This window comes from Vanacampus margaritifer, chromosome 12, assembly GCF_051991255.1.
Source record: "Vanacampus margaritifer isolate UIUO_Vmar chromosome 12, RoL_Vmar_1.0, whole genome shotgun sequence".
In the NCBI taxonomy this organism is placed as follows: Eukaryota; Metazoa; Chordata; class Actinopteri; order Syngnathiformes; family Syngnathidae; genus Vanacampus; species Vanacampus margaritifer.
In genome coordinates, this window is record NC_135443.1 from 16,544,483 (window position 1) to 16,566,120 (window position 21,638).

At 42.4% G+C, this 21,638-nt stretch overlaps 4 protein-coding genes across 10 annotated transcripts in view; 2 read left to right on the top strand and 2 right to left on the bottom strand.

Annotated features, from left to right (window-relative positions):
- Nucleotides 1–3,181, top strand: part of eys (eyes shut homolog) — a 206,369-nt gene extending 203,188 nt beyond the window's left edge. For all 3 annotated transcript variants that reach the window (XM_077582976.1, XM_077582977.1, XM_077582978.1), the window contains one exon: nucleotides 1,211–3,181. In XM_077582976.1, the coding sequence (XP_077439102.1) occupies nucleotides 1,211–2,397 (1,187 nt within the window). In that variant the 3' untranslated portion in view covers nucleotides 2,398–3,181. The remainder of the gene's footprint in view (nucleotides 1–1,210) is intronic.
- Nucleotides 3,182–4,126: 945 nt separating this feature from the next.
- On the bottom strand, nucleotides 4,127–13,789 carry phf3 (PHD finger protein 3). The gene is made up of 16 exons (XM_077582979.1): nucleotides 13,639–13,789; nucleotides 12,484–12,727; nucleotides 12,080–12,202; nucleotides 10,687–11,995; nucleotides 9,835–10,105; nucleotides 8,910–8,961; nucleotides 8,507–8,627; nucleotides 8,255–8,411; nucleotides 8,037–8,153; nucleotides 7,401–7,529; nucleotides 7,171–7,315; nucleotides 6,905–7,091; nucleotides 6,678–6,825; nucleotides 6,127–6,216; nucleotides 5,852–6,047; nucleotides 4,127–5,768 (listed from the first exon to the last, which is right to left on the bottom strand). The coding sequence occupies exons 2-16, from the start codon at nucleotides 12,716–12,718 to the stop codon at nucleotides 4,171–4,173; spliced, it is 4,878 nt and encodes a 1,625-aa protein (XP_077439105.1). The 5' UTR covers nucleotides 12,719–12,727; nucleotides 13,639–13,789; the 3' UTR covers nucleotides 4,127–4,170.
- A 101-nt stretch (nucleotides 13,790–13,890) lies between these two features.
- The window catches only part of LOC144062003 (isoaspartyl peptidase/L-asparaginase), a 32,243-nt gene continuing 24,495 nt past the window's right edge, over nucleotides 13,891–21,638 (bottom strand). Inside the window, exons 1-7 of one of the 3 annotated variants that reach the window (XM_077582984.1) lie at nucleotides 17,940–18,260; nucleotides 17,625–17,821; nucleotides 17,232–17,374; nucleotides 15,810–15,973; nucleotides 15,597–15,715; nucleotides 15,337–15,447; nucleotides 13,925–15,246 (exon numbers count right to left, since the gene is read on the bottom strand). In XM_077582984.1, coding sequence (XP_077439110.1) covers nucleotides 15,041–15,246; nucleotides 15,337–15,447; nucleotides 15,597–15,715; nucleotides 15,810–15,973; nucleotides 17,232–17,374; nucleotides 17,625–17,811 — 930 coding nt within the window. In that variant the 5' untranslated portion in view covers nucleotides 17,812–17,821; nucleotides 17,940–18,260 and the 3' untranslated portion in view covers nucleotides 13,925–15,040. Of the gene's footprint in view, nucleotides 15,247–15,336; nucleotides 15,448–15,596; nucleotides 15,716–15,809; nucleotides 15,974–17,231; nucleotides 17,375–17,624; nucleotides 17,907–17,939; nucleotides 18,261–21,638 lie in introns of those variants that run through there. The other 2 variants (XM_077582985.1, XM_077582983.1) reach the window with 2 other exon arrangements.
- Nucleotides 19,871–21,638, top strand: part of khdrbs2 (KH domain containing, RNA binding, signal transduction associated 2) — a 58,899-nt gene continuing 57,131 nt past the window's right edge. For all 3 annotated transcript variants that reach the window (XR_013296329.1, XM_077582981.1, XM_077582980.1), the window contains exon 1: nucleotides 19,871–20,247. Coding sequence is in view for 2 of the 3 variants with exons in the window: in XM_077582981.1 (XP_077439107.1) it covers nucleotides 20,157–20,247 (91 nt within the window). In the remaining variant the exon portion in view is untranslated. The remainder of the gene's footprint in view (nucleotides 20,248–21,638) is intronic.

The window sequence follows — 21,638 nt, forward strand, 5'->3', positions numbered from 1 at the left end:
TATTGTGTGAAAGCTTAGGCCTTCACACATATGTTGTTCTACACCATTAACTTTATTATTATTATATTTTATACCTCACACTTTTTTACATGCTACTTCTTCTCACCGTTCCAACGTCATCATGGAGCATAAACTTTCTCAAATTCAAATTCACGGTTTTCCTAGAAATCCATGTTTATATAAAAAAAAAAAAAATCACATCATTCTCATTCGAAATTCCTCATGTTTAGTTCATTCAATTCATCTTGGGGACAATTTTCAACATTCCAAAAATTCCCGTATGCTTTGACCCCACCCCCCCCTTCCCCTGGATTTTTCACCAATTCAAATCCCACAAAAAAGGACTATTCATTCCCAATGGCATAGTATATTCAACAAATCAGTGTGACGTCATTCCAGTTCTAAATACTTCATGTTCTGCTCATTTACTTCACCTTGGTAACCATTTCAATCTTCCGAAAATTCCTGACTAAAATTACCACCAAAAAAATCCTTATCCATTTTCAATGACACATTCGACAAAACAGAAACGTTCAGCTCATTAAATTTACCTTGGCAAGGTTTTTTTTAACATGCCAATTGCCATTTAACAAAGCATTTTCACCATTAAAATACCCACAAATATTTTTTTCCATTTTTCTCATTCCTCTTCATTTTTTTTTTTTTAACAATTCACACCGTTCCAACTATAAACTGTTAAGCTTATTCTTACTGCAAAATGTTTTCAAAATAAAAGCCAAAAAAAAGTTTTTCCCATGTAATTTCTACACTTTTTTGACCTATTCAAACCAACTTCAACATATTCACCTCATTCAACTCACTTTGGGACCATTTTTCAACCTTCTAAAAGTCCCCACACCAAAAATGTCACATTCTCCCAACTAAAACTACCACAAAAAATTCAAAATCTTCACCATTAAAATACTCACCAATTTTTTTTATTACGGTTTTAAATATATATATATATATATATATATATATATATATATTTCTACTCTAATTTTAAAAAAAATTGAGCGATTCAAACCATTCCACATCATTCAATATTGACAGGTTACATTACATCCCCTGTCCATTTACTGTGCAGTTGCTCTGGAAGACATTTGTGTCAAATTTCCATCCACAAAATGAGTATAATAAACTGTTCAGATGATGGATGGGTGGATGGAAAATGGCTTTCAATCAACTCATTTTTATTTCCTCCCTGCAGGAGACTTTCTCTGCCTCTCTTTGACGTCTGGCTTTATCCAGCTGCGGTACAATCTAGGGGATGGTCCCCACGTCCTACAGACTGTTACTAGAATAGACCTGCATGCTAGGAGCTGGCACACAGTCAAGGCAGGCCGGATCGGTCAGCGGGGCTTCCTAATTCTAGATGGCAAGGAGGTCAGACGCACCGTGACCCACGGGATGAGCACACTGGATGTTGCCACTAACATCTTTGTCGGGGGCGTCTCCTCACTGAGCTTCGTGTCCACGGACGCGGTGGGAGGGGAGCCGACGGGCTTCACCGGCAGCATCAGAGAAGTGATTCTAAACGGACTTGAGTTGGAGTTGACGGAAAAAGGGGCTCTTAGTGGGGCGAATGTCGCGGACCGGGATGGGAGCGGCTGCGGGTACAAGGTGTGTCGCAATGGAGGTCAATGCAGGGTAACAGGAAGTGGCTCCTTCGCCTGTGACTGCCCAACGTCATGGAGCGGCCCGACTTGTAACCAGTCTTTAAGTTGTGTCAACAACATCTGTAAACGTGGCTCCATATGCAGTCCTGTTAGTCACACATCATACACCTGCATTTGCCCCCTCGGGTGGGGAGGAAAGTTCTGCACCAGAGAGGTACCAACGGACACTTTGAAATTTGTGGGGCGCTCCTATGTTAAATATATTGATCTGAAATACAACAGGAGAGATTTAAGATCCACTCACATTTCTTTTATCTTCCTCACCAACACAAGCGACAGTTTGATCATGTGGATGGGCAAGGGGGGACATGAAGATGATGACTTCCTGGCAGTTGGACTTGAGGAGGGACGCCTTAAAGTTGCTCTTAATCTCGGGGAAAGGATTTCCCTCCCGCTGGCTTCAAAAAATCAGACGCTCTGCTGCAACAAATGGCACCATCTTTCCATTTTAGTCAACAGTACCGTCATTCAAGTCCATTTGAACAACAAGAGAATCATTCGGGAGGATGTGGACCCGCTTGGGAGATACGTAGCCTTGAACTACGGGGGGCAGCTCTACTTTGGAGGGTTTGAAATGTACACAAATGTTTCTGTCGTGACATCGGAGCTGTTTGCAGCGGGCTTTGAGGGAAATCTCCGAAATGTTTATTTGTTCAACGAACCCCTCGTGTTTTTAAAAAGCAGCGAGGGCTTTAATGTTCGTAATGGGAATGAGTAGTAGAACATGAAATGGCTTTTGTGAGAAAGTTCAACAACCTAAATTGTGAAGAATTTGAAGTTTTCTAGGAAGATAGGCTTCAAAAGCTCAGAGCATTTGAAGGAATATGAGTGTTTTAGATATATCAACCCACCAGAAATTGCGTGCTGGTGAAGCGGTAAAGTGTAATGATAAAAACTATCTGGCTGCTCATTACACTCAGCAAAATAAAGTACTGGGAAAATTACATAAACAAATTGATTTTTACCAATCAGGTGCTCAAATAAAACATGTACGTAAACTCAAAGGTGAAATATGCCTGCCAACATACATCAACATAAATTCCAGCAAACTGTGGATATCAAAATTGTACACACCACTACTAAAATGTCATAAGATTCAACTGAAATGTTTTGTGATTTTGGTCATGTGACATGCTCAAGATGAGCCGTGATTGGTTGTTACCTGAGCCCTAAGCAACTGTGATGTCATTTTTTGACAGCAAATGGCCCAAGATGTATAAAAACTGGTGGATTTTGTTGCTTAATTCATAATCTGCAAACACAATATTCATCAGAATGCTGTGTTTAAACTAGTGGATCTACATAAGCTATATTATTGTAACGAGCATTTTGGGGGTATGCAGACTTTCTATATTCGGCAGCTATCTCTTCCCTCCCCATTTTTTTGGTTTGACTTCACTTGATTGACAATGTAAAATGTTACTAAATTGTTGTCTGATTGGAAAAAGTTTTTTTTTTAACTTAACCGTTCCAAGTGTGGAATAAATTAACATTATGTCCAATGGGAAATAGTGTTAATTTAGTTAATCGTTTATACACAAAGATCACTTGGGGGGAAAAAACCTGCTGTAAATTGTTAAACTTATACATGGATCTTTTGTTAATAGATAAATTACTGGTAAAATTAACTGTAGTCAGTTTCATGTGTATTTAATTGAGTACAGCAGTGTTGCTTGGGTGACTGTATCTTTAATATACTGTATTTACTGTACACAGAAATTTTAGAAGTTTTTTTATACCAAAAAAAAAAAAAAAAAAAGACTTAGCTTTATTACCAACTGTACATACACACGTGCAAAGGCACACTTCAATTCTAAGGTATATATTACAAGCCAAAATATACAATGCTTTTCCAGTACAAAGTAAGACTATAAAATATTTAAAGCAATTTAAAAGAAACCTTGAAAACAGGAGATGCTGCTCAACGGGTGACTGTCTTTGTATCTGCTATGAATTTCGTTCCAAAACAGAACTAAAAACCAGGACGTTGGAATCATGATGCAACAGGAAGGTGGAAACGATATATCTACTATGTATATATATATATTAAAAAAAAAAATCCTAAAATGTTCAATTCTGGGAAAAGAATGTATCTACACCCACTAGTCAATTTCTTAGTCACACCTCGATGGGAAAGGCTTAAATAAAATAGATTTGACTTGTTTTCCAGTGAATGGATTAACTGATGCTGCGAAACATTTTGAGGTTTTGCTGCAGCGTTATGTTTTACAAGGTGTAGCAAATTGAAAAGCAAGTGTGATGAAACTTTATAACTCCACTAAAAACAACAGCTGAGCTCATCATAATACAAGTCTCAGGAGGGAAGTGAAATAGAAGCTGCACACTGAGGACGTCTTGGAAAGAATCCCCAAAAAGATGAAGTGGTTTGAATCAAAGAATGAGTTTCTGAGAGCACCAAGCACGTACTACTGGGGCTTGTTTTCTTAAAAAAAGGAAAGGAAAAAAGTAAGTTTTAAAAAGAACATTATTATTACAAGTAACTGTCTTTTGAGCTCCTCCGCCCGTTGTCATAGTCCGAGTCCCGCCGGTGTCGGTAGCGTTCTTTGTGGCGGCCGCTGTAGTCGTAGTCATAGTCGTAGTCGTAGTCGTCGCCGTAGTGCCGCTCTTTCCGCCTCTCGCCGTGGCGGTCCTCCGAGTGTCTGTGGTGCCTGTTCCTGTCCCTGTGCTTGTCGTCGTGCTCGTGCTTCCTGCCGCGGTGCCTGCTCTTCTTCTCGTGGTGCGAGTCTCTGCGGTGGTCGTGCCTCCCGTGTTGCTCCCTCTCCTCGCTCTCCTCGCTGTACTTCTCCTCCCACGGGTGACAGTACGTGTAGATCACCTCCTGGGCTTCCTCTTGGCCTTGCGTTGGAGGTTGATCGGCGGCCTGCGGGGGGGTTTGGTGGTCCTCTGCGAGTGCGGCGCTCTCCTGGGCCTGCGGCGTGGCGTGGTTCTGATGCTGGACGTTTGGGTTGTGGAAAGAGTTGGGGACAGTTGGGTCGTGATTGCTGCCAGGTACCTGAGGTTGCTGCGGCTGGTGGACAAGTGCAGCACTGTTGCATTCTGGGAGAGCTGGCGTCATCCCCGTGTCTTGTACTGCAGAAGCGCTCGGCTGGACTCCAGCAGGATCTTCACGCTCACCGGGGACTGATTGACTGGCAGGTTCTTTGAGTTTTTGTTTGGCCTGAGAGATTTGTAGAAAGCCTTGATGAAATGTTGTCACCGGGCTGCTTTTACTGCTACTCAACACAGGAGCATGCTTCGCCTCAGCAACGTGGCTCGGTTCACTGGCTCTGTTTTGTGGCACACTTGAATATGTGGAAATCTTTTTCAAGATGCCACTTAGAGGTTTGGGGGTATTTGTGTGCTCTGGCGCGGTCTGCGATCCCGACTTGCCCGGGAGAAGAGCGATGTCATCTTTCTTGGGGGTATCGCCGCTGCTCGTTTCGCTCTCTTTTTGAAGCGTGGCCAAGAAAGCTTCGGTGGAAACATCTGGAGGTTTATCTCTCAAGGAGACCGGAGGAGCTCGGGGTGCAGCCTCGGCGTCTTTTTTCCCTGAAGTGTTCGCAGCCTCCGTCTGCGGTTCGGCTTGGACGGCTTTGACTTCTTTTTTCTTGATGACAAAGCGTTCGCGAGGAGCGGCAGTGACGGTAGCAGCTGGACCCTTGGAGCCCCCGCTGGTTGGCCCCGCTGTTTTCGGAGCCAGTTTGGCTTTGGGAGACTTTTCTTCGAAATCTGGCGAAAGTTCTCCACCCAAGCCCAGTAGCACGCCTGGAAGAAAACGCAACGGCTTGTGGGATTCCTGGCTGTTGTTCCCCATCACGGACGGTTCTTCAAAAGACTCCGCGATGGGTTCTTCTTCGGCGTCTGTCGTCTCGAGTAGTTTATCCTTCTCGCTTTTATTGGGAGTAGTCAATGAGGCCAGGAAGAGCTTCTCATCTTCTTCCGCGGGAGTTTCTTGGACAGGAACTGTGACGGGCTTGACTTCAGGAGACATCCTTGTCGTTTCATTGATGTCAACAGCAATATAATCTCTTTTTGGCCTCTGACGAATTATAAGACCCATGAGAAGGTTTCCTCGGTTGCTTTCCAGACCTGCCAAATTACATGATAATTACGTTATGTCATGAGAAAGACTTTGTTCTCTTTATGTAGAGGAATCTGCTCGTTTTGGTCACCTGGTCCATCAAAAGGCACAAGCTGATGCGGCACTTTTTCACAAGCACCCAAAGGAATGAGATACATGTCCTTCACTTGTTTGCGGTTGTTTGACACCACGCCAAAACGCTTTCTGCTGCTGAAGTAAGCGTACAGCAGAGTGTAGGAAATCTCGTCTTCCTCAGTGACAGGGGAGAAGCGGATCAGGCACACTTCCTTTAAGTAGAAAAGGAAAGCAAAGCAGTTAGATGTCATGTAATGCCTCGACATGGCAGTTAAGAAGTCAAAATATTACTTTAGTTCCTGTAGCACGTATCTTCTCCAAGTAGTCCCACACAGTCTGCGGACTTATCCTTCCACCAACCTGAATGCTGTCCGGAAGATCCTATGAAAGGAAAAAAAAAAGTGTTATAGTATTTGCCTTCTATATTTTCAAATTGCAAGGACATGTCTTATGGACAGAAACTTTAGGTTTCCACCACATATTTTCAACTGGATTCAGATCTGGGTTCTTTTTGAGCCATTCCAAAAGTTTTAATTTATTTTGCTTATATGATTGATATCATTACTTTGCTGGATAAAATACATCTCTGTTAGAATGTTATTTTTTGCAGTAGGATTAACATTTCTAAAATTTATCAAATAAACTTTTGCCGCTGACTTGTGAATAGTAGAGTGCTGACAAGAAAATGATCTTCCTCGCCCAACCTTATGTAAATGGGAGCAAAGGAGTTGAAATCTTTATGAGAATGTTAATAAGGTAGATTTAAGTTTTAAAGTGGAGTTGAAACACTCAAGTCTTCACCAAAGTGCGTCTGTAGGGGGTCGTTAACAAGGCTGCCATACCTGAGTCAAGCCGTCCAGAATGCCTGACACAGGGAAAGCTTTTGTGACAAGTTTAGCCACATTGTGCATAGTAAGGAAGCCTCGCCACAAGAACTTCAGGCTGGAGAGGAACGATGCGTCATCATCTCGGCTAGCTGTATGCTCGGACCTGAGGTGGAGAGAGTCGCACTTGAGACGCCATTCTGACACTAAGCTGCAGAAAACGCGTATGCAAAATGACTGCTCACCTTCGCTCGTAACTGCTGTGAGCCTTCTGAAAGCTCTCCTCTAAAACGGTGAGGTGCAGGTCGTCCTCAACAGCAGATGGCGTCGGCGTGCTCGCCTCCTCGCTTTTGACAGACTGTCGCCTTGCGACTGTTGTAGCAACTTTGACAACTTTGGTGGGTGCCTCTTTCACTGGGGGTGCCATGCGGCCTTAATTGGTCAGAAAAGAAAGTCAGTCACTGAAGCTCTTGATGTATGAGGTCACAACTTGGCTCATGTTTGAAGTCACCTGTACATATTTTGCAGTTGAGGTCAAATAAGTGAGACTTGTGTTTGCTTGTGGTGTCTGTCTCAGTCTCCGTGCTATCTGCGGGCTTCTCCGGCGCAATCTGAGGTTCTGTTGGTACTTCTGGGACTTTGACTGGCGATTCAACCTGTGAAGAAATGAGGGGGAGTCCACAAAATGAGTGGCACGTTTACCTGTGAGTTTAACATATCAGGTCATGTCCACTTTCTTACCTCCACCTCCACGGGTTCAGGTACCTTCCCTGGTTCTTCACTCTCAATCTCGATCTCCCCTTTATGTGTGATCTTGGTGATTGGACGCCTCTCAACCTCTCGTTGCTCTTTTTCAATCATTTCAATTGTCTGTGGAAAAAATAACCGGACAGCCAACTCATCCCATCGCTCAACACAACTCTATTTATAGAGCACGTAGGGGGAAAAAAACTTTGCTGTTTTCTTAGAATGGAACCCAAGGGTAGCAGATACAATAAAAACAGCAGAGGCCCCAGAATTGAACCCTGTGGAACACCATACGTTCCGCTATACATGCAAATTGCACATATTCATCCAAACACTTTCTTTTTTTTTTTGCTCGACATAGGATGAAGGGATTACTGCAGCCACGAGTCGACTACTGAGCGCACCAAATTCCCTTCAGCACAGATAGGCCAAGCAATGTAGCGTGATCACCGGCAGCCAATCATGGCCAACCGGGACGTACAAGTCGTGTGTGTGTCTTGACTTCCACCGAACCCCTGAGACTGATTCACCGAAACACTGGGGTTCGATCAAACCCAGGTGATAAACCACTGTGAGAGCGTCTTATTGTCAAATGTAGTTGAAGACACATGAATTTTGAGTATTACTCACGTGTCGGTTCTCTCTTTGCCGCCAAGCAGCCAGTTCCTTGGAAGCTAGTTCCTCGGGACTCATTCGGATGAGATGAGCCGGAGAGGTTTCTCCCTTCAGAACCTTCCTAAAGAGAACCTGAGTTGTAGGACAAAAGCAGATTGTTAAATAAATTGTACTAAAACTGACTTGACATATCATGTTTGTGCTCATTTCGAGACATTTTCAACTACACTTACATTATTTTTAGTATCTTTGAGGTTAAACATCAAACTTCGATACTTATTCTTGTATTTGTTTTCGGTATCTTTATACATGTGGAAAAGTTCTCTCTCAATCTTCTTGGCAACTTCTGAAGCTTTCTCCACCGGGACATTCAAATCAGACTCCTTCAACCTAAAATGAGCGTCACACATTCAGCACCTTTACAAAGCTTTTCAAAACTGTTCGATGAAGAGGCTGTGTCATGTAAATTTACGCAACTTTCCTACCTCTGAACGAGGATATCTTTCAGAGAATCACGCACGCTGCGTCTGATCTCCTCGATAGATGCGGGCTTTTTTGAAGTGGAAGATGCACTTTTACTTTTTGCCTCAAGTTTCAGCTGAATGCCTGAGGACAGAACAAGTACCAAGATAGTTTGCATGGGAGGGAAAAACTCAAACATTGCCAAATATATTTTATTTTAGTGTACAACTTTAAAATTCAACTAACTGTGAAAATGGACATAAAAGGACATACACAAAATGTAAACAATTCTCATTCATATGTATGCGTTCAGTCTTTAAGAGTTAAATAGTCAAATATGATATAACACATTTCATTCAATCAGGCCACGAACTTGCGTCGACATATTCACTGAATTTTCATATTATAAAGCACTGTAGCAAATACCTGTTTTATGATGGGTTTCTTTGACATCTGCAGACGATCTTCTACCTTGTTCCTATTTAAGAAGAGAGGAACTACAAATTACTTCAGGAACATTTTAACATTCATATTACAGAAAAATTGAAAAAGAAATGACCATGAAAATTACAAGCAACAATAATAAAACTGGAATATTTGGCCTTGAGGTTTGTGTTCTACTACATGCTCCTACATTAATTCTAGTTTATTAAAAGTTGTTTTTGTAATTTGCATAGGTGTAAAATGGCACGGCATTATGCTAAAATATATTTCTCAGGGCAATAAATTGGTCACAACTGGATTGAATCCAGAGAATCCAAAGTCAATTCAGAGAATGCAATTACTTGGATAAATGAGAATATTCACAGGCATAAAACAAATGTTCCAAATATTTTTTCAGCTATATTTGTTACCTAAAGAGTCTTCACAGTTTTACACCACTGGAAAGGACAACAACAACAATAAACATACCGGTAGTTTAAAACCACTCCAACAGCATCAAACATAATCAAAACGGATCATTATCGCCGTAGTGTCTGAATTTCTCATTATACTGTGCAGGTGTAGGTGCGCCAGTGGGTGTATTTTTGTTTTATTTGTGTGCAATGCAATGGGTGAATGTAGTGCAATGCAATGGGTGAATGTAGTGTACAACTATTTTTTATGAGAAGCTACAAATATTGGCGAGTACACAGAGCTACTGTAAGCATACACCCATGTGCAGGCCATCAGTGTCCAGGGAAAGTAATAGCAAGAATAGACAACAAACCCTTGTGTAGTGGACTGACTGGCTATGATTAATATCAGAGCATCACTTAGCTGGAGAACACACATAGCGGAACATCCTTTGTGATTAAAGGTACACTTTAGTTAAACAACTCAAGAAAAAAAATGCTCTAAGATGACTAACCTTCTTGAACGATCGGACCCCGCCAGATGTGAGTTCCTCAGAAGCTCCTGGCTTGGGTTTGGGAGCTTGCTTCAGAGCAGGGGCCTCGGCCTTTATTTCGGGTGCAGGTATAGCAGGGGTTTTGGGCTCCACCTTTTTGCTCTCCTCCTCGCAGCACTTTAAGCACACGTACATCTGGTCCTCCTCCTCCATCTCGCGTACTTTGAGCAGGTCGAGACCGACACAATCACCATGGAACCATTCATCACAGCGGCCGCAGCCTACCATGAACCTGGAAAGGAGGTGTTGAAATATATGAATCTACTCAGTCATTCAATGTAATAATTGTTAATGTAATTTATTGTCCTAATACATTAATTTGTGTTTTTTTTTTTTTTTACTCCTATCACATCTACAATAAAACTATTAGACTTTTATGTATCAGTCACATAAAACAACTTGAATTTTTACTACACAATACTTACCATGGTTATACACACAATGCACTATTTTGTTTTAAACAAAAACTAATACTAAAACTAAAGATAAGCATTTTTTAATAAAATACAACTAATAATCAAAAAAAGCTAACACAGCCTCTATGAAAACTAATTAAAACAAACTATATTTGGGGGGGAAAAAAACTTTAAAATTAAATAAAAACTAACTAATGAAAATTTCCAAACTATAATAACCCTGAACAGGGAAGATGGCAGCCTGGCACAATTGGGTCCATATTTTGCACTTGTTGCTCATTTACCAAACAGGAAGTCGCCTGGTTCCTTTTCATACTGGTTTGGACAAAATTGGAAATATACTTGCAGTAATAAAATCAGGACAGTTTAAGAACTGTTTATCAGAGAGAAGACTTACATGTTGTTGTGGTGTTTCTTGCACTGACCACAGCAGTTGTTTCCATCCCACACAGACTCGATGTTGGCAGGTTGCTCCTGCTGCTGTTGCACCTGTTGCTCAACATTTTCTTTCTTAACAGCCGGAGCATTGTCAGGGATGAACAGCTGTGGCTCATCCAAAGAGATGCTCCTTGTTTTACTTCTTTGCTTTTGTAGGATCTTCCCAGCCTTCTTCATTTTAAGCTTCTCCTGTCCTCCTTCGTCTGGTGTTTTAGAGGAATGACTTGGACGAGTGACGTGTGAAGAGTTTGAAGCGTCTGCTTTCAAGGTGTTGAGGGTATGAGACTGTTTGGTTGGACTGTGTTGATCAACTACACGGCTGCCACTAGATGGCGTCTTCTTCACTGGTGAGATAGGCTTCACTTTGGAATCACCTGTTTGCATCTTTGGGTGTTTAGGAGCATGCTCACTTGGGGTGTTTTCAGCCCGTCTTTTTAAATGTTCACTGCTTCTTTTCTCTTTAAGAGACTTCATTTGGTGAAGGTCATCTCTTTGGACAACTTTGGATGGTACATTTTGGGAAACCGTAGCTCCTTTAGTCACGTTGCTTTGTTCACTTGTAATCACACCTTTCTTACTGGAATTAAGTGGTTGCTTGGATTGGAGCAGTTTTTTGGCAAAAATTGGTTTCTTTTCTTTATTGTCGACCTTGTTGGTTGCAGCGGTCCCGTTGCTAGGTGGCGATTTAACGCCACATTTTCTGTCATTGACAGGCTTTTGCTTTCTCACAACAGTCTGATTGTCATCTTTACTTTCTTTAGTGCACCCTTTCATTTCTGTCCCGTTAGCCGCCTGGACGTCGTTGGGGTTCACATACGGGCCCAAACCAAGCGGTGTATCATCAACACATATCTTCTCATTTACATCCTGGTCTGCGACTTTCTCAGGTACAGGACCCTGTGCAGAGACGCCATCGTCTGACAACATGGCAATCCCAATATCCGCACCATAAGAAAAACTACTGTCAAAGTTGGCTCCAGTGTCATGGACATAGGATGGCCCAGGAAGTAGTTCAATCTTGAATCCTCCAATTGTGACAGTCAGTCGTTTCAACACAACGGATGGTCTTAACCATAATCCACCTTCAATATCATTGATATTGATGCGTCCACCCAGAGTTAGTTCTTTCTTCAGTTGTACACCTTTAACTCCTTTCTTGATCAGAAACGACTTCTGTAGCCTGTTGATAGGTTTCCTTCCTGGTCGTCCTCTGGGTACAGCGCCTGTGGTCATCTTAGCAGGCTCTGAACCATCACTGGATTCTGTATCTAGAAGTCAAATACACGTCACTCCATCTCTCTTGGTTTGCTGAAATACATCATGTGGAAAAATACATTGATCTTGAGGCTTACCTAACTGCACGTTACATGGACGTTTCCTGGGTCTGGCTACAGGTTTCTTGACCTTGACTGAATTTTTTTCTGTTACCGCCAGCTCACCGCTGACGCCTGTGGATGTGGCACCCCCACTGAGCTCTGCCATGAAAAAAGTTGTGTAAATGGCAGTGTAGAAGTAAAAATCAAGCAAGTGGACACCTTCATCAGAATCACACAATACAGACTTCAATGTGTAAATGTATCACTGCTGTTTGAAATGTGTATTCTCTGTGCAGGGTCTTGACTTATAGCATATACGTTTTTTAAAATGTGTGACATCAAATTAATTTAAACTTTTTTTTTTGTATATAATAAATTACACGGAAAACCAGACGGAACTAAATAATCTGGGGCGAGGGGGACCTTGCTAGTAAGCGTACCTGCTGAGCCCGGAATTTGAAAAGTGGAGTCCTCATTATCCAGCAGGTTGAACTGAGAAGTTGCACATCCAAACATTGGATCTTTGTCACTCAGCATGTTCTTGAGCGAATCATCAAGGCAGAGTCCTGGCCCAAACTCATTACTGGCTTCACATTCCAGATTTTGACCTATGACAAGGGTGTCGTCCAACTGGTCACTGGGTATTAAAACGTTAAAAGTGTCCACAATATCCATGAATGCTTCCTGCATGGGGACAATACAGGTAAAAGCCACATTTAGATAACAGACATGTGGATGTTACAGCTACACGTGCACATCATCAAAGCATCATAAATGTAATAAAAACGATAAAGTCTGCAACTGAACCTGTTAATGTAAACAACTGGGGAACGGGGGTTAAGTATGTACCTATACGATTCAATGTTGTCCATCTGTGCTGCACGTTACTTTCCTAAATTACCAGTTAGCAATTAGCGAAGCTGTTTACTTTAGTGAACAATGTTTTTGTTTCAAATGTCGGAGGCCCACTAACAAGTTGGAAGGTGCAGTCAGTATCGGTAGGACATTCTCAACGCCGACCAGTACCAAATGCAAACTGATAATTCAAGTTTTAGCAAGCGTGTCCACAAGTTGCAGCAGGCCAGTTCGGATGCACTAAGCATGCTAATTCAGACCAAGAGGGGTATTGGACAAGCATTACGATATATTACTATTTTTAATTAGAAAATACTATTAAAATTTTGTTATATACACTAGTTTTCCAAACAGACTGTAAATAAGTTGCCTGTTAGTTAGCACGCGTTGCTAATACCAATCTGCAGCTATGGCTCATATCCGTTAGCAAGCTAACGATGACCTGTGGAGGAAGTTTGGTTATTCCTCCTTTAAACATACGCGTGTCCCTACGACCGTGCCATGACTACATGGCAAATCAGCTTGGTCGTTCTAAAGATAACACTATAACATGTACGGTATATAAACATCAAACGCGAGGCAAAATATGTCAGACATGCTAACTAGGTCGTGCTAGCAAAGGCCTAGGATTGTTTGTAGCCTAACCGCAGCTAACAGGCGTTGCGAGAACACGCCCACGAGCATCGAGTTCACTTTTGGCTCACTGTTCAACATTCGAGCATTTATATGTGGAGGCTTACCTCTGTCTGAGTGCAATGATGTGTCCAGTTCGTGTAGGTTACATAGTAACGCGGCTGGCTGCTTGCCTGCCTGCCTCCACTAACTTCCTCTACAGCTAAACCGTCATTCGTCCCGCTGCCGCAAAGCTCCTGACTGCAAGAGCTGCCAGTCACGTGGTTTGTGTTTACAGCAGGTAGCTTAGCATTTGCGATCGGAGAGGCGGTTATTTCGCATTTAAAAAAAAGTTCTACAGCAATTTTGTTTTTGGACTATTTTATTTTCAGTTTAGCGATACCAACATAAAAACAGTGCATTGTGTACGACGTATACCGAAATTCAAAAAACATTATTTAACCACCAAACGAAGTCCCATTGAAATATTTTTCAAAGATCTGGCCACACGTCATAACAAGACAATGCAAACATAAAAGAACACAGTGCAACTACAAACAAATCAACTAATTACCTTCCAGAGCTACTGAGCCATAACTACTAAAAAAAATAAAACATTTTACAACCATTCAGTAATAAATTGAAATCAATTAGAATACACTGCAAGGAAACAAAATCAAAATACCAACAACAGCCTCAAGAGATGAAGCATGGGAGTACTTTATCACATGCATGCACAATACATACAGAAGTTGTCATTCGGTTGATCAAAAAGTATGTATATGTTGGATTTTTTTTTTTTATATATATTTTTTTATTTTTTTGTCCAATCTGATGTCAGTCTTTGTGTGCTGTCATGTCAATCTAATCTGCCCAGGGCCTTCAGAATCAGTAGTGCTTGCTGATGCAACACATGATGTAGGGCTTGTTATTTGAAATTTTAGAAAAAGATAAAGAAGGCGGCAGCACGGTGGTTGACTGGTTAGCACGTCCGCCTCCCAGTGCCGCGGACGTGAGATCGAGTCCGGACTTCGGTCTTCCTGGGTGGAGTTTGCATGTTCTCCCCATGCTTGTGTGGGTTTTCTCCGGGTACTCCCGTTTCCTCCCACATTCCAAAGACATGCATGGCAGGTTAATTGAACACTCCAAATTGTCCATAGGTGTGATTGTGAGTATGGTTGTTCGTCTCTGTGTGCCCTGCGATTGGCTGGCAACCAGTTCAGAGTGTACCCCGCCTACTGCCCGAAGCCAGCTGGGATAGGCTCCAGCACCCCCCGCGACCCTTGTGAGGAAAAGCGGTCAAGAAAATGGATGAATGGATGGATGGATGGATAAAGAAGGCAATAGATCATGCGCAATGTGCCTATCAACATTCCATAAATTTCTAAACATTTGTTGTTGTTTTTTAATGTAATTCAAAAAGCTTCGACTTTACAAATTTGTAGGCATCATTCCATCGGTGCAGTATTTCACACACAAACATTGCTCTTTACTGAATTTAAACACATGAAGTCAATTAAATGAAGTCAATTAGGACAAATGCTCTTTCCGTTTTTCATCGGGCTCCAGTCCATAGTAGATAACCTCATTTGCCACAGCTGCCCAAGCCATTCGTTGGGTGGTGAAAGTTGACGCCCACTGACCCTTTGGAGAAACAACAATGACTCCACCAGCGCCATGCACACGCTCGCCCATGTACTGCAGAGCCATGTTTGAAGCCTCTTCCACGGATTTACCTGATGAGTGTGCCAAGAGGAAAAAACAATTGAACTGAATTGAATTGATGATATCATTGCAAAGTGTCAAAAATGTCACGCATGAATAACCTTGTTCAATGTGTGAAAGGATGAGTCTGGCCAGTGTGACTTTAAGGATTGACTCTCCATGGCCAGTACAAGACACTGCACCACTGAGGTTGTCTGCATATCCCCCACAGCCTTATTTTCAACAAAAAAACACAGTTGAAACACATTAATTATAGTTCACAAAATTTCAAGTTTCAATTTCGACATTCTAAGGAACATATATCATTTAAAAAAGAAAACTGTGAGTCCATTTCAGTTCAAGAAGTAAAATGAAATCGCACCAATGACAGGACTGTCACCAACTCTGCCAACCATTTTATTTCGGATCCCTCCAGTCGATGTGGCACAGGCGACATTCCCAGCGCAGTCCACAGCAACAGCACCAACAGTATCATGTGCCCTAGAATGATAGCCTACAAGGTCACATACTGTACATGCAACACAATTTGACACCTTTAACAAACAGGTAATAGGTTTTAAAGTTAAAGTCCTACCACTGACTGTTGAAGTCTTCTTTCACCCCTGTTAGATAGTTCTTGTGCTTCTCCCATTCTTTTCTCTGGTAACTAGTCACCAGTTCATCAGTGGGAACTGTGGCCATGCCGATACTCTTAGCAAACATGTTTGCACCGGTGTCTGTCAACGCGACGTGATCGGTCTGGGGGTTTCCATGACAACCAAAAAGAAAAAAACAAAAAATATTTTTAAGAATACATTGCTTTAACTGCATTGGTTACTGGTGTTCAAAATAGGGCAGGGCATGACGTGCAAATCAATATGTTACATTTTATTAGCACATTTCCTGAAGCAAATGAGGCATATTTTAGTAGTTCCACAATTTCACCACTTGGCATAAACCAGCAGAGGGCGCAAGTAATTCAGGCTCAGCAAGTTTCCTCCATAAAAACAAAAAGGCTGTAGAAAAAAAAAAAATCCATCTGAAAATGAGATTTTATCACGAAGGATTGTGAATACTGTAGTTTTATTAGTCTTATGCCATAAAAAAAAAAAAACAATATTGTTGGTAAAATGGGACTTTAGTGGGTTTTTGGCATTCTCTGTTGCTTATGTTGCCAAACTGGCAAGAAAAATGTTTTAGCCACATCCCTGAAAATGTGGCTGATTGTGGACCCCTGGGGAAAGTGGGATTTAATGATTTTTTTTATTCCAGCCAGGTCCCAGCATGGTGTGGGTTTGGAAATTTTCCCGCTCCCTGGCTGTGTTTTCAAAAGGTCGTGAACCCTCTGATGGAAATGCAGATTTGAGACAATAGGAAAAAAAACGATAAGATAAAATGGACCCCGGGAAAGAGTGGTGCTTTAAGCCATTTTGGAGTCCTACCAGACTACCACAGACTCTCTCTGGTCTTGTTTGGAAGTTTTCTTGGCCCTCTCATTTTTTCATTTTGGGTCTCTGGTGTGCATTTGGAAAGTCTCCCTGCCCTTCTGTGTCCAAAAATGGCCATAACCACCACATGGAAAAATGGGCATAAAGTAAGATTTTGTTGCCACATATAATTTACAATTTATCCATACATCTCTTTTTTTTAATGAGGCTTGTCCTCATCAGGGCCATGGGTGCACTTGAGCCTATTTTTGTCGTGATACACGCTGGCATGGTTGCCAACCATTCACATTCATACAGTGGACAATTTAGCGTCTTTAGTTGACCTAATATACACGTTTGTGGAATGTGGGATGAAGCCTAAGCACCGGAAGAAACTCCTGAGGACAACAAGCACTATAAACAGAGATTCAAATCCAAAACTTAAGAACCCTGAGGTAGGTGTGCTAAACCACATGACCACATTGCTGTCCTTCACAAATGTTTCCAAATGCCCAGTAATCATTATTCCTGGTGTGATGTGATGTCATCCCACATTATACAGTAGAAGATGAATTTATGGATGATGGCACCTTCTCCATCACTGCCCGTGCCAGTGAAACAGGGTTAGCGATGTTTTTTACTGACAACACAGCACCGCAAGCTAGCGTCCTTCCATCCATGATAATGGCGTCCATCTCCACTTCCCCTTCCGCATTTAGAGTTGCTCCATGACCTTTAATGACATCACACATTTTCCAACCACATAAACACAACTTCAGATTCAATTTTGAAGTTACAGCTGATAATGCCAGGAAGTGCTGCACATAATGGAGATGGGGTTGGGGCAGCGGTTGCACTTGAAACAGCCAATGAGAAAAGAGCATAGTACAGTTAAGTATACCTCAGAAATGGTTGATTCATTGGTTTTCCTCAGCAGATGGCTCCAAACGTGTCAGCACATAGGCGAGGATTATTGTGCTTACCTGCATTAAACAAATCGTTATCTTCCAGGGCCCGTACGGCTGACTCGACAGCATCCAGTGCGGCCCCTCCTTTTCGCAGCACAGCAAAGCCTTCAGCAGCTGCCGCCTTTACACCATCAACTGAGACCTTAGCGAGGTCATCCGGAATGGCCCACGCTCCACCGTGCACAACTATGACTGCTGACATCTTTGAATTCCTAGAAAGACATGAGGTCATTGAATCGCTAACCTGTCATGGATGAGTGAAAAGTCTTAGTTTTCACAAGCTCTTGCTTTTCTTATTGTTCTTTGTCTTCTTCATTCCCATCAACCTACCTGACAGACGTAAGCGGGTTCACTGTCGTTCTGTCGTCCGAACACAAAGACCTCTTTGAGTGTTAATTATGTAACCAGTGAACTTTGCTTCGCCTCTCCCCCTTTCTTTGTGGAAGTTTCCCGCCATCTAAGTCACGTGATCCATATGTGAATCAGTCATCTCACTCAGGAGGCAATTTTGCAACTAATTTGTATATTGTCCCTTTTAAGTCTGCTGTTGGCTGCTCATGATTATCATCGTGTAGTAGTAGTAGTAGTAGTAGTGTAGTGTTTCCACTTAAAAAAACAAAAACAAAAAAACAAAAGAATAGGCTTAGTCTGCAAAAGAAACTAAACTAGAGTTTAATTGTTACACTCTAGTACAGGGATGGGCAACTCCTGTCCTCGAGGGGCCACTATCTTGTAGATCATTTGAATCAGGCGTGTTGGAGGAGGGGAAATATCTAAAACATTCAGGATAGTGGCCCCTCGAGGACCGGCGTTGCCCATCCCTGCTCTAGTTTATCATCATAAACACTACAGAATAAATGAAAGCCACAAAGACGCACCGAGTTTAAAAAATACGCAGTACTCTTTCTGGCCACTTGAGGGCGACAAGAATCCATCATAGAATACCCATACCCCATTTAATTCGTTTCGAGACCAAACTCGTTACTCATATTAAATGAATGTCTCAATTAAAATTAATTGTAAAGCTATCATTCCGTTCCACCCCACACCCCAACCCCCTCCAAAAAAGGAAGAAAAAAAGGCATCACAACTTTTTTTTCCTTCACTTTTTGAATTACAGACTATGCTTTTTTTTATAAACCGTAATAACTCTAACTGTACATATTAGATACAGTTGTATTGGGCGACCTAAACTTTTAGTAAAAGGACATTTACAAGTCGATAAAACTGGTTTACCATGACGTCACAGTACTTTCCAGGTGGCAAAGCACCACTAGCAAACAAAACAAACTTGAAAATCAGTAGATTTTGTTTCATTAATTAAAATTTTATTTTCCAGTTGTTGGAACTACAGTATGCCCACCCACATGTCAGAACTGCTTTAAGTTTCATGATGAACTATCCATCCATTAACCGAAATGCTTTATTTAAAAAAAAAAAAAAAGTAATAATAAATTTACTCTCAAATTTCTAGTTTAAGGGAAGCAAAACAGGCATTTGAGTCTGAAAGCTATGACCTATATGCCAGCAATTCTTCAGGACTGTAATCTTTTTCATAATATTTTACGTTATGCTCAAATATACTATGGTAAATTTTCAAGATCAATGATAAACGATTTCTCTGGCTGTAAACACACACACACAAAAAAAAACAGGAGAATGAGGATAATTTTATCCTTGTTTTATTCGTTGCAAAATGCAGTGTGACATCTTACCCCATATGCTGTAGTGTGAAAATTACATGAATACAAAAAAATATATACAACTAAGACTTTGGTCTTTCATCTGGTATGCATTTTGTTGTATAACAGTATAAAAAGTGATACAACTAGCCACGTTCTCCCCTGCGTAAAAATAAGAAGTTGCATCAGGTACGCCTAAAAAGAGGGTTAAAAAAATAGGTCTAGTGCGCTATCAGGCCGGCTATCCAGACCACCCAACCAATACAGCAACTGTGATTTAAATTTACAGCCAAGCATGAAAAGTTAAGTCAATGTCAAACCTTGAATGCTTAATTATTTTCACTCATTCATATGGTTAGAAAACAATAACTAATTAAACTATCAATATTTTCTCTTTATCAACGTGTTCTTCGTGCAAGAACAATACGGGACAGCCCCCTTGTTATTTTCAATATTCACCCACTGTATGCATGTGGAAGGAGGAGGGGTGTCTGTTCTGCAGCACCCCCCAGTCCCAGCATGTGTCCAATAATGTTCGGAGGGGCGGGGAGCAGCGTGCAGTGCGCACCCAGTGTGAGCGTGAGCTTCTGGCGTGGAGCTGAAGAGGAGGAGAGGCAAGAGCCAGCGGTGAATGAGATGGACTCTCTTCTATGAATCACAAGTCCACCTGCAGGCAAACATCCCGGACACCTTGGAGGACGAAACACATTGGGGCCTTTTTTTCCTTCTTTTTCCCCCCTTTTCTCCGTAAGGAAGGAATCCTGCATGTGTTCAAGTCTGCAGCTGCCAGCTGCCAACACCAGGAGCAAGGAGCTTCATATTGGACGCCTGCACGAGCTGCTGTGTGCAAATCTGCACTGATAGAATGCATCAAAATAATTACTTACCTGAACTGGTAGCTGAGAAAAACACGTTGGAGCCTCAATTTGGGCATGCTCTGCGCTTGCTTGCAGAAGGTAAGTCACTCCATATACAGCACTCCTTAATGTTTCATATGTTTACTCCCACTAAGTAAGAAAAGTTTATTATGAACTATGGAGAACCCAAAGGGCTTCTATATCCTAAGACACAGAGTCCAGAACGTCAATTGTCCACAAAAACTGAATCTGTTATGTGTCATTTCAGCAAAATAAGGTTAATGTTCCCCAAACATATACAGTACATCAGAATGCTTTCAAATTAAGATGAACACAAAAACATAAGAAAGCCCACAACAAAGTGTCCACATAAATTATACAGTTCTCCTTGACTATTACGGAGACCGAAATGTGAGACCAACTTTATAACAAGCTCTTTTTTTGCATGCTGGGTAAAATTATGTTTTCCACAAAGGACTCATTTCCTCTTCACAGTGTAAACACAGAGACAGGTGCTTTGCAGTGATTTACTCTGTATCTAAACATGCAGAACAGCCATTAGGGATTCATGAGAATATAGGCAATGTGTCATCTTTATAGCATGCTTATTAGTGCAAAAAACAACAACAACTTTTTCTGTTACTTTTTGTTTTAAATGGCTGTTAAAGTGGCTCAGATAAAGATTTGACCATTATCAAGTTAATAAATAAATGGTAAGTTAATAAATAAATGCTAAAGAGCGTGGGGATATCATTTCCCTCTGCTCCGGCTCACCTGCTCCCAATTTTGATGCACCACACACACATACTTGTATATACACTGGGTGGGGTCACATTCAAGGTGTAGGGGTAGAGTTCGCCAGTCGGCGAGCTGGCAAACTCAGTAACAGGGTTAGCTTTCACCAAGAACGCTGGAGTGACGACCGGGGCCATTCCCCGCTGGGCCTGGGGTTCGGGGGTGCCGCCCATCCCCCGGTGCCCCCATCTCCCCTTCTGCCCCCGGTGTTCCGTCCCTCCACGCGGCGGGAGGTGGGGTGGGCGCGGGTGCCCTCTCCGCTCCGCTGTCCCCTCTTCGGCATCGATGCCTGGGTATGGGGGGTCCCCGGGGTTTGGGGGTCGGGGGTGGCGGTTGGTGGGATCGGGGGGGCGGCGACTTGGTTGGGGGTGGGGTGCTGGGGGCGGGGGGGTGGCTTCGTCTGGGGGTTTGGGGACGGCTGGGGCTGGGTTGGGGTGGATGGGGGGGCGGGGGGTTCGTGGGGGGAGCAGGGGCTGTGGACCGGTGGGGTGCCTGGCGGGCCTGGCGTGCCCCGTCCTGCTGCGTTGGGTTGGGGGCACGGGCCGTGTTGGTCTGTCCTGGCAGGGGTCGACGGCTCCCCTCTTTGGTGGAGATTTTCATGCATGCCAGATACACCACACCAGCATCTATCGAAACTCAGACACAATCTGCTTCTTCCTCTGGTCGTTGAATCGGTGGAGGCTGGTGTCTGTGGA

Bases quoted from the DNA above. Each gene is read 5' to 3' on its own strand.
- phf3 (XM_077582979.1), bottom strand. From the start codon at position 12,718: ATGGATATTGTGGACACTTTTAACGTTTTAATACCCAGTGACCAGTTG. The intron at 10,106-10,686 runs GTAAGTCTTCTC...CCTCCTTTCCAG, and splicing joins AAGAAACACCACAACAACAT to GTTCATGGTAGGCTGCGGCC. The intron at 7,092-7,170 runs GTGACTTCAAAC...TGACCAATTAAG, and splicing joins CAACTGCAAAATATGTACAG to GCCGCATGGCACCCCCAGTG.